This window comes from Giraffa tippelskirchi, chromosome 9 (assembly GCF_054371585.1).
Source record: "Giraffa tippelskirchi isolate mGirTip1 chromosome 9, T2T-mGirTip1v1.2.pri, whole genome shotgun sequence".
Lineage (NCBI taxonomy): Eukaryota > Metazoa > Chordata > Mammalia > Artiodactyla > Giraffidae > Giraffa > Giraffa tippelskirchi.
This window is the reverse complement of record NC_137283.1, coordinates 43436925-43454745: the sequence shown is the minus strand read 5'-3', so window position 1 is coordinate 43454745 and position 17821 is coordinate 43436925. Positions and strand designations below refer to the sequence as shown.

The 17821-nt window shown below is 40.2% G+C and overlaps 1 protein-coding gene across 11 annotated transcripts in view; it reads right to left on the bottom strand.

Annotated features, from left to right (window-relative positions):
• Nucleotides 1-17821, bottom strand: part of ERC2 (ELKS/RAB6-interacting/CAST family member 2) — a 957804-nt gene that overhangs the window by 373935 nt on the left and 566048 nt on the right. For all 11 annotated transcript variants that reach the window (XR_014064002.1, XR_014064001.1, XM_081524874.1 and 8 more), the window contains one exon: nucleotides 15093-15253. Coding sequence is in view for 9 of the 11 variants with exons in the window: in XM_081524874.1 (XP_081381000.1) it covers nucleotides 15093-15253 (161 nt within the window). In the remaining 2 variants the exon portion in view is untranslated. The remainder of the gene's footprint in view (nucleotides 1-15092; nucleotides 15254-17821) is intronic.

Here is a 17821-nt window from a genome sequence, read left to right as displayed (position 1 = left end):
TGAAAGAAGGAACAAGTGGAAAAGGGCGGACAAGGGGAAAGACAGAGTAAAAGGGGCATCAGCTTAGAGGCCTGGCTGGAGGACTGGCCAATCCCATACCCTTCGTTTGTAGTTGGACAAAGTGAGGATCAGAGAGATCCAGAAGTTACAGAATGATGGAAAACTGGAGCTGGAGAGGACTGCATGGTCCACTGAACAGTAGGCATTGAGGGATTAGGTCTTTCGTATCTTAGCCAGGATTTATGACTTACAGGGAGCACAGTCTCTTGGGAATTTAGAACTGAGACTTGTGCCAATTCCACTGGGGTCTATTAGTCCCAAGAGAGCAAGCCAGAATCAAGAGTTGCACAAAACACAAGAAGAACCCAGACCATCAAGCCCTCCGGGCCAAAACCATGATGTTGAATGGGGAAAACACATTTCTCCTTTGAAAATCAGTTCAGTTCATTTCAGTCGCTCAGTCGTGTCTGACTCTTTGCGACCCCATAAATCGCAGCACGCCAGGCCTCCCTGTCCATCACCAACTCCCGGAGCCTACCCAAACCCATGCCCATCGAGTCGGTGATGCCATCCAACCATCTCATCCTCTGTCGTCCCCTTCTCCTCCTGCCCCCAATCCTTCCCAGCATCAGGGTCTTTTCCAATGAGTCAACTCTTTGCATGAGGTGGCCAAAGTATTGGAGTTTCAGCTTCAACATCAGTCCTTCCAATAAACACCCAAGATTGATCTCCTTTAGGATGGACTGGTTGGATCTTCTTGCAGTCCAAGGGACTCTCAAGAGTCTTCTCCAACACCACAGTTCAAAAGCATCAGTTCTTCGGCGCTCAGCTTTCTTCACCATCCAACTCTAACATCCATACACGACCACTGGAAAAACCATAGCCTTGACTAGACGGACTTCTGTTGGCAAAGTAATGTCTCTGCTTTTAAACATGCTATCTAGGTTGATCATAACTTTCCTTCCAAGGAGTAAGCATCTTTTAATTTCATGGCTGCAGTCACCACTGTTTCCCCATCTATTTCCCATGAAATGATGGGACCAGATGCCATGATCTTAGTTTTCTGAACGTTGAGCTTTAAGCCAACTTTTTCACTCTCCTCTTTCACTTTCATCAAGAGGTTCTTTAGTTCTTCTTCACTTTCTGCCATAAGGGTGGTGTCATCTGCATATCTGAGGTTATTGATATTTCTCCCGGCAATCTTGATTCCAGCTTGTGTTTCTTCTAGCCCAGTGTTTCTCATGACGTACTCTGCATATAAGTTAAATAAGCAGGGTGACAATATACAGCCTTGATGTACTCCTTTTCCTATTTGGAACCAGTCTGTTGTTCCATGTCCAGTTCTAACTGTTGCTTCCTGACCTGCATACCGGTTTCTCAAGAGGCAAGTCAGATGGTCTGGTATTCCCATCTCTTTCAGAATTTTCCACAGTTTATTGTGATCCACATAGTCAAAGGCTTTGGCATAGTCAAGAAAGCAGAAATAGATGTTTTTCTGGAACTCTCTTGCTTTTTTGATGATCCAGCGGATGTTGGCAATTTGATCTCTGGTTCCTCTGCCTTTTCTAAAAGCAGCTTGAACATCTGGAAGTTCATGGTTCATGTATTGCTGAAACGTGGCTTGGAGAATTTTCAGCATTACTTTACTAGCGTGTGAGATGAGTGCAATTGTGCGGTAGTTCGAGCATTCTTTGGCAGTCAAGCTAAATCAGAGATGAGAACCTATTAAGTTTTCTCTCTTCTCTCATTTAAAAAACACCAATTTAAAAAAGGGAGGCAAGTAACGAGTTGCTCAGCCCTGGCACTCCTGGCATTTGGAGCTGGATCATTCTTTGCTGTTCAGTTCAGTCACTCAGTCGTGTCCGACTCTTTGCGACCCCATGGACTGCAGCATGCCAGGCTTCCCTGTCCATCACCAACCGAGAGCTTACTCAAACTCACGTCCATTAAGTCAGTAATGACATCCAGCCATCTCATCCCCTGTCATTCCCTTCTCCTCCTGCCTTCAATCTTTCCCAGCACCAGGGTCTTTTCCAATGCGTCAGTTCTTTACATCAGGGGGCCAAAGTATTGGAGTTTCAGCTTCAGCATCAGTCCTTCCAATCAACACTCAGGACTGATTTCCTTTAGGACTGACTGCTTTGATCTCTTTGCAGTCCAAGGGACTCTCAAGAGTCTTCTCCAACACCACAGTTCAAAATCATCAATTCTTTGGGAGCTCAGCTTTCTTTATAGTCCAACTCTCAAATCCATACATGAATACTAGAAAAAACTTAGCTTTTTGGTGGAGAGTTCTGACAAAATGCCGTCCCCTGGAGAAGGGAATGGCAAACCACTTCAGCATTCTTGTGTTGAGAACCCCATGAACGGTATGAAAAGGCAAAAATATATGACACTAAAAGATGAACTACCCAGGTGTGTAGGTGCCCAATATGCTACTGGAGATCACTGGAGAATTAACTCCAGAAAGAATGAAGAGACAGAGCTAAAGCAAAAACAATGCCCAGTTGTGGATGTGACTGGTGATGGAAATAAAGTCCGATGCTGTAAAGAGCAGTATTGCATAGGAGCCTGAAATGTTAGGTCCATGAGTCAAGGTAAATTAGAAGTGGTCGAAAAGGAGATGGCAAGAATGAACACTGACATTTTAGGAATCAGAGAACTAAAATGGACAGGAACGGGTAACTTTAACTCAGATGACCATTATATCTACTACTGTGTGCAAGAATCCCTTAGAAGAAATGGAGTAGCCCTCACAGTCAACAAGAGTCTGAAATGCAGTACTTGGATGCAATCTTAAAAACGACAGAATGATCTCTGTTTATTTACAAGGCAAACCATTCAATAACACAGTAATCCAAGTCTATGCTCCAAACTCTAATGCTGAAGAAGCTGAAGTTGAACGGTTCTATGAAGACCTACAAGACCTTCTAGAACTAATACCCAAAAAAGATGTCCTTTTCATTACAGGGGACTGGAATGCACAAGTAGGAAGTCAAGAGATACTTGGAATAACAGGCAAATTTGGCCTTGGAGTACAGAATGAAGCATGGCAAAGACTAATAGAGTTTTGCCAAGAGAACACACTGGTCATAGCATACACCCTTTTCCAACAACACAAGAGAAGACTCTACACATGGACATCACCAGATGGTCAATACCAAAATCAGATTGATTATATTCTTTGCAGCCAAAGATGGAGAAGCTCTATACAATCAGCAAAAACAAGACCGGGAGCTGACTGTGGCTCAGATCATGAGCTCCTTATTGCCAAATTCAGACTTAAATTGAAGAAAGCAGGGAAAACCACTAGACCATTCAGGTATGACCTAAATCAAATCACTTACAATTATACAGTGGAAGTGACAAATAGATTCAAGGGATTAGATCTGATAGAGTGCCTGAAGAACCATGGACAGAGGTTCATGACATTGTACAGGAGGCAGGGATCAAGACCATCCCCAAGAAAAAGAAACGCAAAAAGGCAAAATGGTTGTCTGAGGAGGCCTTACAAATAGCTGAGAAAAGAAGAGAAGCCAAAGGCAAGGAAAAAAAGGAAAGATACACTCATTTGAATGCAGAGTTTCAAAGAATAGCAAGGAAAAATAAGAAAGCCTTCCTCAATAATCAATGCAAAGAAATAGAGGAAAACAAGACAATGGGAAAGGGACTAAAGATCTCTTCAATAAAATCAGAGATACCAAGGGAACATTTCATGCAAATATGGGCATAATAAAGGGCACAAGTGGTATGGACCTAACAGAAGCAGAAAATGTTAAGAAGAGGTGGCAAGAATACACAGAAGAACTATACAAAAAAGATCTTCATGACCCAGATAATCACAATGGTGTGACTACTCACCTAGAGCCAGACATCCTGGAATACGAAGTCAAGTGGGCCTTAGGAAGCATCACTACACACAAAGGTAGTGGAGGTGATGGAATTCCAGTTGAGCTATTTCAAATCTTAAAAGATGATGCTGTGAAAGTGCTGCACTCAATACACCAGCAAATTTGGAAAACTCAGCAGTGGCCACAGGACCGGAAAAGGTCAGTTTTCATTCCAACCCCAAAGAAAGGCAATGCCAAAGCATGTTCAAACTATTGCACAATTGCACTCATCTCACATGCTAGCAAAGTAATATGCAAAATTCTCCAAGCCAGGCTTCAATAATACATGAACCATGAACTTCCAGATATTCAAGCTGGATTTAGAAAAGGGAGAGGAACCAGAGATCAAATTGCCAACATCTGCTGGATCATCGAAAAAGCAAGAGAATTCCTGAAAAAAACATCTACTTCTTTGCTGTTAGGCTATCCTGTGCATTGTAGGATGCTTAGTGGCGTCTGGTCTCTACACACTACCTGCCAGTAGCATCTCCCCTTGAGCTATGACAACAATATTATCTCCAGACCTCACCAAATGTTCCTGAGGGGGCAAAATTACTGCCAGGGTGAGAACTACTGCTTGAGAGAATCAGGAGCTATCAACCTGGTCATGTGAGTCCAGAGCCTCGTTTACGGTTGGAGGGTCAGGCTGGCCTTGGCTCACTCAGTTACACTTGGCAGATTCAGGATGTGAACTTAAGTCCTGAGAGCCCTGCTCACTGCCCCAGAGAATTATCATTTCACGACCTGATCTGTGACCCTGCTTGTAGTGCCGGCCCCTTGGCTTCTCTTTCTGGGATGCAGCTGCCCCACCCCTTGCCTCCTGGGGCCTAAGCTGCCAGTATCCCCCATATCCTTAGATCAAGCACTTAACAAAATTCCTCCAAAAGGAAGCTGCTCTTGGATTGAAAGAAGGACCACAATTGCCCCCTATGACTTGCCACACTTTAGGAGGTTGGAAGGCCTGTATGATTCTCCTTCCCTTTGTTAATGGTTGATCTTCCCAAGCCCCCGTGGAGCTACTGCTGCACAGATGGAGATAACATGAAGTGTGGTGCTTGGAATACTTTCAACTCTACAAATTCATGAGCATTTAGATTATTTAACTGCTGATTATGATTATTTAAGCTGAAAGATTATACCACTCTAGCTCTGAAAATGTTTGTATTTCCACTAAAAACCAAGGGACCCATTTGACTGACATTTTTCACTATTAAAACTATACATCTAGTGCATGTTTTTGGCCAGAAGACAGCATCTCCCCTATTTTGTTTTATGATAAGGAAGCTGAGTTCAAAGGCCTCCTCCAACTAGCTCTCTTCCTGCCCCCTGCCTCCCACCATCAACCTGGCTTGCTCTCCTGCTTTCCTAATGCAAGTGGGAAGAAGAACCTATGTGCCTGCTGCAATCCACTGTTTAATCAAAACTGGATCCCAGCATCACCAAAGAAAATTCTTATGATGACATCCTGTTCTTCACTAGGAGAAAGTGTGATACAAACTGTCAGTGGTTAAGATCATAGCCTGTAGTGTCAAACAGACTTGTGTTTCAGTTCCAGGTGTCTGAGCCTCAGTTTCTACATTTACACACTGGGGGGTCATAAGACTCCCCATCTCAAATGAGGTAGCAGTCATATGCAGGTGAAGTAAATAGCCCCTGCCTAACATGTAATAAGCACTGAAGAACTGTTCACTGGTAGTATTAATCTCATTACCCAAAGTCTGCATGAACTGAATAGTATATATGCCTGAGCTAGTTTAATCCTCTGAAAGCATTTTAATCAAAGATAGTACATTCCTTAGGGCAAGGAGAGTGAAGGGGTCTTGATTCTACCCGACACGCAATTTAACTACTGATTCTTTCTCTGGGATGATTTGTGAAACACATCTCTGCTTGGCTCATGCATTTCATATCTAAAGAGTTTTATGAAAAATAAATGTCCTATTGAGAGGACAGTGTCCTAGACCAAGCAGTCATTTTGGCTTTTGGCAAAAGTTTCTGCATGTCAAATAGAGTTCCTTAAGAGAAGAAACAAGATTCCAGCATCTCCTAAATATTCTTCATGTTCCAGATCACTCATTTAGCAGAATGACTGGTAGAATTACACACTGAAAGGAACTGTGGAGATCACCCTTCCACCCCTCCCTGGGGATGGGGATTCTCTCTATAGCACCCCTTACCCACAGGATTTGCTGACATACCTCAGAAACCACTTCAAAAGAGCATAGAGTTCTGACTGCTACAAAGCATTGTAGGAAGGCCTTCGTCTTCTTAAAGAATAACTGTGCTCAGGCACAATCATCTCAGGCAGCATAAATCAAGTCCATTTCTTTCCTCTCATGTCACCCCTTTAATAGTTGGAGGGAGAATGTGTCTCTTGGTCTTCTCTAGACTAACACCCCTCACTCATCAGCTATTCTGACCATGAACAGATTTTTCAGGTACCTCCATCTGTTCACTCACCACATGACTCTCCCATAGTTTACCAATGTTGGTAACCAGAAATGAACTCAAATACTCACTGGACACACATACACACAAGTAAATATCTGAGAGGAATGCTATCACTAAAAGTGTAGCTGCAAAGTTATTTTTAAATATTCAGTGAGATAAAATATCAGTTGATTTTTTTCCCCCCATACTTTGCTCATTTCAGCAAAGACGGCTAGTTGCCCCTCATACCTCTCCACCTCTTTCCTTCCTTGGTAGTAGACTCCCTGAGACTTAGCCGGACATACAGTCACCCAGCTGAAGTCCACATTTTCCTGCTTTCTTGTATCTAAATGTGACCGTCTGACTTAAACACTGATCAGTGTGCCCCTTCCCCACTCTGGTTCTTGCACCTACTTAGAATGGAGAGATCTTTGTCCTTTGTGTCCACTTAGAACAGTGATTAGGTGAGTGCCTCAGATTTAGAGCAGTCTTTGCAAGCAATGGATACTCAACAACTATTTATCAAATAAATTGTTAAATGACTCAGATGTCAATGGATGGTATGGGCAGCTTAAATGACAGGGAGGTTCCCTTCTCCTGTCTGATGGTAGGAATGTGGATGGAATGGTTGGAACTGAGACAAAAACCTTGCATCATGAGGTACAAAGAAAAACATATGCAGAATCTCATGTGCAGAGAATAACAAAGCATCAGGGCAGAAGGAATGCCAATCCCTGGTTACTACGCTGCTTGCATGAACCTCTGGAATGTGAGGTTTTCTGTTCCTTGCATCAAGCTAATTAGACCATTCCATTATTCTAAAGTTATTTTCATTGTAGTTCAGCTTTATTTACCGACTTTATGCATATCAAGTCTTTTCTCTTTCACTAAAGGCCCTAAACCACCAACTCCAGGGTTACAAGAGAGAAACAGAAATCTTGAGTGATAAATAACTGCTCATCATGTGACTGTCTGCAGCTCAAACCACAATCATTGCTGAATGAGCAGTTCTTCTCCCTGCCACCTGTCCTCAATTACTACAGGTAACTTAGGAAGCTGAGAAAAGCTTCACTAGTATTTTAGCTGACTCAATTTACTTTTAGAACTGAGCAGGAGACAAATAAGAACAGAGAGATTGGGATATTCTAGGACACATTAACATCAAGTGGAAGTCACTCAGTCGTCTTGGACTCTTTGTGACCCCATGGACTGGAGCCTACCAGGCTCCTCTGTCCATGGAATTTCCCAGGCAAGAATCCTGGAGTGGGTTGCCATTCCCTTCTCCAGGGGATCTTCCTGACCCAGGAATCAAACCTAGGTTTCCTGCATTGCAGGCAGATTCTTTACATCTGAGCCACCAGGGAACCCCAGGACATATTACCATAGTATTTAATATATATTTTAAATTGAACATGCCAAAGTTTTTCTAAATAACCATGGCTTACAGAGAGAATTGCACTGTAGCCCCCTCTCACCCCACACACAAAAAACTGTTCAAAGTGTGAGGCCAACTCAAATTTGAAGATGAGCTCAGGGTATGCTAATTACAGTGTTTACCTAACATATGAATATGTCACACACCATGATACATATATGGCCTTTTGTGGCTTATAAATCAGTTTCTTATAAATGCATTATTTCATTCAATCCCCATAACTTCTCTTGCAACTGAGTTTATCAATTTTAAGTAACAGTTGCCTTCAAAACTCCTCTCCCAGGCTCCATTAATCTTGTCCAAATTGCCAGGCACTTAGGATTCCTTCCTAAAGAAATGTGATTTGTCTTTTCTCATGTTGGCATGAAGGAAAGAATAAATTGATTTTATCATTTTCTGCACCCTGCCTCTCCTTTGAAGGGTACTTACCTAATGAGTGGCTCTCTCAAAAGGGATCCTAGATCAAAGAGGCCAACAGGATAATGCCTTGGAATAAGCCTCTGTCTTACCTCACTGTAAACTTCCTAAAATAACCCAGTGTATACAAAGGCTTCTGAGGCTATCTGAAGAAGATTCGAGAATGCAACAATACCCAGTAAATTAAGATGGATCTCACAATGTCATCAGACGAGTTAAAGTATAGATGTCCCTTTAAAATCTTTACATAAGAATGAGAAATCACCACAGAAAGTCTAAACTACACCCTTCACATTATGTAACTTTTAACCAGCTCTCAAACCTCTTATTCATTCAGTATTTAATACTAAATGGAACAGATCAGTTAGCCTGCCTGTCTGCCTATTAAATTACTATGCTAGTTTAAATTGTCTGAGCAAATGCACACAGATAGATTTTAAGCACAGTATCTCATGGCCTTCAATTCCTTTTAGCTACAGATATCAAATTCACCTGCCACAAATTAAATAATCGAGCTTTGGTTACTGGAATGTAAGCTCATTAACTGGCATTAATAAAACCAAACATATAGAATGATGTTCTTAATATTATTTTAATAAAATCTCTTTTAAATAGAAGCAAATGTAACAAAGACAAACCATTATGAAATGTTTTAGTAAGAGGTTTTAGATATTTTTTAAGTAAAATAATAATCTTATACACAAGGGAAGGAGAATATTACGTTCTTCTATGAAAATGTATGGTTGGGAACCATTAGTTCCTTCTAGTGTAGAAATAATGACTGGCAGTTAGAATACTAACCAATGAAGATTAAACTGGAAAAAATATTTACTTGGGGGGAAGAATCCTACTCAAGAGAGAGTCAAAGACTCTCCATTAGGCTCAGATTGGAAGGTTTCTCAGACTATAGGGAGTGACATGGCATTTCCCTCTTTACCCCCAAATAATCAGGAGGGTCCTTATCAATGGAAAGAGCTTTCTAAGTGGGATTCTAAACTTCTTTGATTCCACAAGAAGCTACTTTATTCATCTAACTATTCATTTATTTGCTTATTTATTTGTCCATTCATTTCGATCACTCATTTCACTAAAATGAAAACTTGATAAGGACACACATTTTTGCTTGTCCACCTATAGCAGTGGACATTCATTCCTCAAACAGAATTTATAAGATATGGAAGTACAATTTAATTTTCTTTTAAAAAATGAGCATTTGTAAATGTATACAGCAAAATGCCACCACTGTCTATCTCTGTATGGTAGGACCATAAGTGATTTTCTTTTTGAATTTTGAATGCCTACCATATGACAAGTTCTAGATAGCCAATATTAAAAGGGAATTTCACTGTAAACAAATTAATCAATTCATTTAAAGAGAAGTCTTTAAATCAAGCAATATTTTTCTCACTCTAAATTCAGCCTAAATTTAAACTAAGAGGACAACTTCCTCCCTGGCCAAGAGATATGGCAGGGAAAAATGAAGGCCAGTGTTGCACACGTCCCATAATGATACAACACAAAAGAAAACTCTGGTTAAAAATTAAACAGTTGGGTTAGGAGTGTAGCTTATCAAAAGGCAGTGTGAGGGAGCCTTGTAATGATGGACAGTGCTGCATCTTGACCATGGTGGTGGTTATACAAATGTATACGTGTGATAAAATTGTATGTAACTAAATACATCCACACACATGAGTACATGTAAAATTGGAGAAATCTGAATAAAGTTGGTAAGCTATATCAATATCAATTTTCTGGCATAATACTGTGCTGTAATTATGCCAGATGTTACCACTGAGGGAAACAAGAGAAGCGTACAAGAGAATTCTCTGTACTATTTCTTATAACTACATATTAATCTACAATTATTTGAAAATAAGCTAACAAATTGAAACAGCAGGATGCTTATCAACACATTCTTTATATTAGCAAAATATTGGCACCAAGATAAGCCTCCAATAAAGGGAGAAATCTGTATGATAGTATGTTGGATAATTAAAAATAGTACAATTCAATGTATGCTACACAGAGCAATGTTTCCCATTGAGCAAACAAAAGAAGAATTTACAAAATATGAAAGCACAATTTAATTTTGTTAAAAAAAATAAAGAGCATGTTTAAAGGTAGACATCAAAATGCTATTAGTATCTATCTCTGCATGGTAGGATCATATGCAATTTTGTTTCTTTTTAATTTTCCTTTTTCTTTTTTTCTCCTTTTAGAATGCACAGTATTACCTGAACAGATATAAAATAAAAAAAAATTTATGAAAAATAAAAGGCTGCCTGTCCTGTGGACAAGGTTCAGCTGAAATCTATGTAGCCTGAAACAAAAACCAAGACAAGCGGTAATGTTAATTACATGGAAAGCTGTTTCAGTTCCATGTAAGGATGAAGGAGCTGCCTCCAAGAGCCGTGGAACATGAACCGCCACCTTATGAGCCCATGGCTTCCAAGGCAAGTGGTCTTCTCCAAGGCCTGGTGAATTCCTCATTATGTGGACAGCAGTCTGGCTTATATAGGCTGGAAGGCTGCACCCAGCTGTTCTCCAATACTATAACTCTGTGTCATTTAATTTTGCAACAAATTTAACTGACACCATCTCTCATTTCAAAATCCCCTTTTATGTTTCAAAGTGCTTTTACATATGCTAGTTTATATTAATTTCAGTTCAGTATTTTATTTTGTTTTTATTTTTTTAATAAATGTATTTATTTTAGTTGGGAGATAATTACTTTACAATATTGTAATAGTTTTTGCCATACATTGACATGAATCAGCCATGGGTCTACATGTGTTCCCCTTTCTGGACCCCTCACCCACCTCCCTCCCCATCCCATCCCTCTGGGCCATCCCATTGCCCCGGCCCTGAGCCCTTGTCTCATGCATCGAACATGGAATGGTGTTCTGTTTCACATATGATAATATACATGTTTCAATGCTATTCTCCCAGAACGTCCCACCCTCACCTTCTCCCTCAGAGTCTATAAAATTGTTCTATGCATCTGTGTCTCTTATTCTGTCTCGCATATTGGGTTATCGTTACCATCTTTCAAATTCCATATATATATGCATTAGTATACTGTATTGGTGTTTTTCTTTCTGGCTTACTTCACTCTGTATAATGGGCTCCAGTTTCATCCATCTCAGTAGAACCGATTCAAATGTATTTTTTTTAATGGCTGAGTAATATTCCATTGTGTATATGTACCACAGCTTCCTTATCCATTCATCTGCTGATGGACATCTAGGTTGCTTCCATGTCCTGGCTATTGTAAACAGTGCTGCGATGAACATTGGGGTACACGCGTCTCTTTCAATTCTGGTTTCTTCGGTGTGTATGCCCAGCAGTGGGATTGCTGGGTCATATGGCAGTTCTATTCCCAGTTTTTTAAGGAATCTCCACACTGTTCTCCATAGTGGCTGTACTAGTTTGCATTCCCACCAACAGTGTAAGAGGGTTCCCTTTTCTCCACACCCTCTCCAGCATTTATTGCTTGTAGACTTTTGGATAGCAGCCATTCTGACTGGTGTGAAATGGTACCTCATTGTGGTTTTGATTTGCATTTCTCTAATAATGAGTGATGTTGAGCATCTTTTCATGTGTTTGTTAGCCATCTGTATGTCTTCTTTGGAGAAATGTCTGTTTAGTTCTTTGGCCCATTTTTTGATTGGGTCGTTTATTTTTCTGGAATTCAGCTGCAGGAGTTGCTTGTATATTTTTGAGATTAATTGTTTGTCTGTTGCTTCGCTTGCTATTATTTTCTCCCATTCTGAAGGCTGTCTTTTCACCTTGCTTATAGTTTCCTTTGTTGTGAAAAAGCTTTTAATTTTAATTAGGTCCCATTTGTTTATTTTTGCTTTTATTTCCAATATTCTGGGAGGTGGGTCATGGAGGATCCTGCTGTGATTTATGTCGGAGAGTGTTTTGCCTATGTTTTCCTCTAGGAGTTTTATAGTTTCTGGTCTTACATTTAGATCTTTAATCCATTTTGAGTTTATTTTTGTGTATGGTGTTAGGAAGTGTTGTAGTTTCATTCTTTTACAAGTGGTTGACCAGTTTTCCCAGCACCACTTGTTAAAGAGATTGTCAGTTCAGTATTTAAAAAAAAAACCTGTTACTGTAACAATTCTATGGAGTAGGTAGGGCAGGTAATATCAACCTCCACGTCACCAAAGAAAAAAACCGAGGCAACCAGAGAGTGATCTCCTTTAAGGTTATGGATGAATTATGAGACCACATATCGTTTCTCTTGATTCATGGCCCTAACCGTCTTCCTAACACCATTCGGCTTTTCCCATGTACCAGGATTGGGAACCTGGGTAGACTTGCTTAAAGTTGCTTGCACATTTGCCTGTCAGTTGAATGAAAAACAACAATGCTTGGCACACAGTGATAGTAAACGCAATGACACATCCAGCTGACTGTTCGTACTAACTAACATTGACTCAGTTAATGTCCAATAACCAACATGACAACACAACTCAATCAAGATTCACCAAACTGTTTGGTTGACTAGAACATCTGAAGAGGCTGGTAAATCTAACTGGGGTTCTCAGTCAATTTAACCGCCTTGCACCTGTGTCCCCATAGTCCTGGGAAGAACCCTGTTAGTGGGGCTTCTGGGCCAGTTAAAGAGTGAATGAGGTTCATATTGGGCTTAATGAAGCAGAGCTTTGTTACTTTTACCAAAGGAATTAACAGAGGAATTTTCTATTTATTTTGCAGTGGCAGCAGATTAAGCACTTCGGCAATAATGTGGCAATTCACCAAAAGAGGTCTTAGTTAGGTGCTATCTGAAATCATGAAATTAAGTGGGAAAACATACACATGGAAAAGGTTTATATGTTTTAGAAAAATAAACCCAAATTTTAGACAAATGATACTCTTCACAAAGTATACTAAACAAATGACATATTTTCATTGGCTGATAGCGCCATTTACACACATATTTCATTTTCCATGTGCCAAGCCCTCCTCTGAGCACTTCTCTTCACAACCACCCCACGAAAGTCATTACAGGAGGAAACCATAGGGTCAGCAATGTTAAGGTCATTTTCCCCCAAGTCACACAACCACCAAGTGGACACAACAGGATTTCAATCCAGCTCTGACAACTTCCAAACCAGCATGCTTCACCATTACTTGTTCTCTCAAAACGCTGGAAGTATATGCTCTTTTTATAAACAGGAAATAATGAAAGTTTCCTTATAATGGCATAATAAATCACTCCAGGAGGTGTAGAGTTAACTTGGGAACAGCTGCAGAACAATGAGAGAAATTAGCCTGAATCTGACACATAGCAACACACAAGGAGGCAGAAGCTGGGTAAGTGAAAGAGAACGAATAAAGGCTGATGGAATCAATGTACTGGTATTATTAATAAATTCCTGATCATATCGATAACGTCACAAATGCTTGAAGTACGTTTCTTCCTAAGTACATAAAATCCAGTCTCCAGCATTCAATCTATTCATTCCACCAATGAGCAATTACTGAGCACCAACCATATGCAGGCACTGTTCTAGGCAGTATGATTTCTGCAGTGATTCAAACAGACAAAAGTTCTGGACTTGGTGGAGTTGACATAACTGCATGAGAAAATGAGGTAGTAGAAAGGAAGTCTGAACAGATTTTGGTTTTAATCCTGGCCAGATGTCCTTAAGCAAATTACTTGAAATCTCGCTGAGTCTCAGTTCCCTCACCTCTAAACTGAGGATAATAATATCTGTTTTTATTATATCATCTTTTATTAGGAAAAATGGGAGTTTATATGTGGAAAAAAACTACTTATTCTTTGGTCTAGGAGAAACTGAGGTAGTTGACAAGGAATAAAAGTTTTGTCCTCATTATTAAATCCTTCAAAATGTTTCATTCCATATTTTCCATGATCTAAGCTTTCTGGGTTTAATACTAACCATGTGTAAGACTTGCAGGGTCAGGGTAAGGTTATTCTTCCATACCTAGCCACCAATTTCAAAGTCTATGTTACAGGCTTAAGATGCTATAATTCTGTACATTTCCCCTTAGTGTGGAAGGAGGCTGGATTTAAATCATACTTTGGTGATTATTTCATTTTAAGACTTACAGAGAGAGATGCTGCTTCTTGCCTAATTTTTCAGAACTAGATTCATAGCAATTGATTATCCCTAAAATCTTTGAGTAATTATCTTTACTATGTTCTTCCATGGTGATATTATTTCACTGTGAGAACAATATAAAAGCTAGGTGGAGGTGGGTGTGTCACAGGCCCACAGGAACAACCATCGCCCGACAAGCAGTCACACCGTATTGATTAAATCAAAGAAAGACATTTGTTCCAGTCTTCTCCCCTAGCCAACCCCCACCCCCATCCAGTCCTCACCTACCCAACGAGACAGGGGGGCAGGGGCATTTCCAAGCCTGTTTATATCAGCCCAGCAAATCAGATTCCTGCTTTCTAAACAAAGAGGTGCCAACCTTGAGACTATGAAAGCCAACACAAGCCAGGCATTGTACACAAGTGAAAAGAATATAATTAGCAAAGTTACAGTCACAATTAGGAAATACCTCCTCAGAAAAGTTTCCATTTAACCCTGAGCAGGACTTCAATTACCATTGTGCTTAACAAGGCCTCTGTCTCTTGGCCAGCTCAAACCTTTTCGACAGATCTAAGAATATTAGTGCCGTCCACAAAACACAGAGTCACAAAACCTTATGTTGGATTTTTTTTCTTTTTTGAATAACAGATGTGAAAAATGTGCACACTGGGACATGGAAACAGTAATTCAAGAAAATAAGAAGCATAGTCACAGAAACAACTAGTCAAGTGCTAGCTAAATCATTTTTTATCCAACCTCTTTCTTCCTCTTCTTTAGCAGTCTCTTTCTCATCCCTACAGAGAAGCTAGAAAAGAGACTGAGAAAGCAAAACTGGGTACTCACTTCATCTCCAGGATCTCCTCCAGCTGTTTCCTCCTCTCTATCCGGAGGTTGGCCAAGTGCGCTTCTTTTTCAGCCAGGGACTGCTGTGTGGAGGCAAGGCGAGCCTTGGTGGCATCCAGTTCCTGTCTGGTCTTCTCCAGTGCATTCATCAGTTCTTCTATCTGAAAAGCGCATGGGACGCAGTGTGTTATTTCTCCTCCATTCAAGCACAAGGCGTACCTTGCGTTCTGACAACAGACCCAAAGGAATTAAAGCCATTCTTGAGCTGGGCATTGTATCCCGGCATCCATTCTTTCTTTGTCACTACTTAAACATTTCAAACACAAGAAATGTCCAAATTTCTCCAAGGTCCTCATTCAATTGGATTATCCAATAACTTTTATGGAAACTACTTAATGTATTTATTAAAACTGGAAGGTGAGTGGCTTGACCCAATTTCAACCTATGTTTGGCAAAAATCTCAGATACTGCCTCACAGTTGGCTGAAGGCAACACTCAAATGCACTTTGCCCGGTACAATATACTTTTGTGTGTAGGCCCCAGAGCATTCTGACAGGAAGCTACTCTACGTGTTTCAAATTCATTCATGTTTTAGCCTATCAAAGCCTTGTTTGGCAAAAGTGATTTGATGGCCAAGGGGCCTCAGGGGCCCGCCTCTCACCTCACCTCCCTGTTTCACATTCAGGAAGCAAGGTTTGGCCAAAGGTAAACAGAATCCCAGCCACAAAAGGTTCAAGTTTGGTTTGTCCCTGAAGTTTGAGAGGGTTCTAAACTGAAATAAATGACATGTAACTTTTATAGGGTGCTAATACACCATAGAAATAAGCCAGACTATCAAATAGCCAGGGTTTTCAGCCAGGTCCCAAAAAATTGGACCAGGGAGCCCCAAGGCAAGGCCTTATCCTTCCCAAACCATTGGAGACTTTTAAAAGCCAACACACAACAAAGAGGGCTGGTGTTTAATGGTTCTTTTCCAGAGCCTTCCGTGGAACAAGCTGGTGAAATGCCATCCCTTGCACAGATGCAGGCTGCATCCACCCTGAGGACTTAAAACCATGGTTTCAGGAAGTTTCTAGACTCCAGAGTTGATGTTTGGGTTTCTAAGTCACCCCTTCCAGCTGAACTTGGCAGAATGGGATCATCTATCACTAAAGTCAACAGAACACCCTTCAAAACGTGTCAATGACATGTTAAGTTCCAATTCGTAAAGACTTTCTACACAATTTCTGCAATTTCACATGGAATTTATTCAGAATAAGCATGATAGTTCACATCCAAGGTAAATTATAGGCTTTTAAAATTCAGAAAACCCTCCATTATGCCCTGATAAAAAGAGGAAACTTGATGACCAGGTAATATAAATAAAAGCCAAAACCAAAAACAGTTTTAAAAGCAAGGAATATAGAGCATAACCTATGAAAGTCACAGAACTACACAGGGATAAACAGCATTATTCTTTAACACAAAAAATTTAATGTGAAAAATTTAAATATTAAAAAGCAATCAAACTTTTTAGTTTCTCATATAAGTTCATAGAATATCATAAATATAACTAGAAGCCCTTCTATAAAACAATACTTGATGAGGCTGAAGCAGAAGTGTTTTGTCTGTTTTATCCTATTTTTTATACATTCAATAGCAGTGTTGCTTTTTAAAAGATCAATATTTTGGTCATTCCAAGCATCAACTCAGATACAGTCTGCCTGATCCTCTACTTGGGATGGTCTGTGTCCTCATGACTCCCTTTCCTTTTGTAACTTTTTTTAAATTCCAAATATACTATTGATGTCAGAGAAGAGGGAGGGTCTCCAGGATTCTTATCTGCTGAATCTCTTATTAATTGAGCTGACCTGCTTGCTATCCACAGACACAGAATGCTACTTTGTGGGTTTCCAAGTTGTTAGTTCACCTGCCACATGACTGCTTATGGCAGACACTAACTAGTTTTATATTAAATCAGCTTTAACAATTACACCTTAGATCACTGTCTTTCCAAGCAGAAGCATTTAAGAACTAGCAATCAACCACAACCTTCCCTTTTCCTGGCCATAATGACTTCAGAAGCATGTTTCAGATGATGTCTCCTTCAGCCTGAGTCCCTGAGTGATCACAATAAAGCTAAAGGCCAAACCATACTACATAAGCAAGGCAGCATCTTCACTGTGTTACAACATGGGGTGAGAGGCTGTTACCTCCAGGGTGACTTAGACTGTCTTGACTGATGAACTGTCACACTCCTTATCAAGTGTCTATAACACCTGCCTCCATCTCCCTACCACCAGGTCCCTCTCATTAAGAGGACGTACTTTTTATTCTTGCTCTTCCACGGAAACTCAACACTTGCAGGCCACGGATACCCTCCTTCTTGCCATACGTCTTTTCTTAATATGTAGTTTGCACAGCTGAATGGTTCTCCAACTTCTTCTCCTCATTGGAAGTAACATTTTAGCTGGCTATGTCTATGAAACTTGTGCCTTAAAAATGATCAGATTTGAATCATGTCTCCATAACTCACTATATGACTGACACAAGTTTCTTTATCTCTTTCGGCTTTGGGTTCTTTACCTGGAAACAGGAAATTATGTTGTTTATTCCTATTAGATGTTTGTGGGTATTACATGAGATGACATAGCCTCTATATCACGGATTTTTCTTCTAATTAATATCAATAAAATAACACTTTCTCTTAAAATAAGGTATAGGCATATGGATTCCAAAAGACAGGAAAA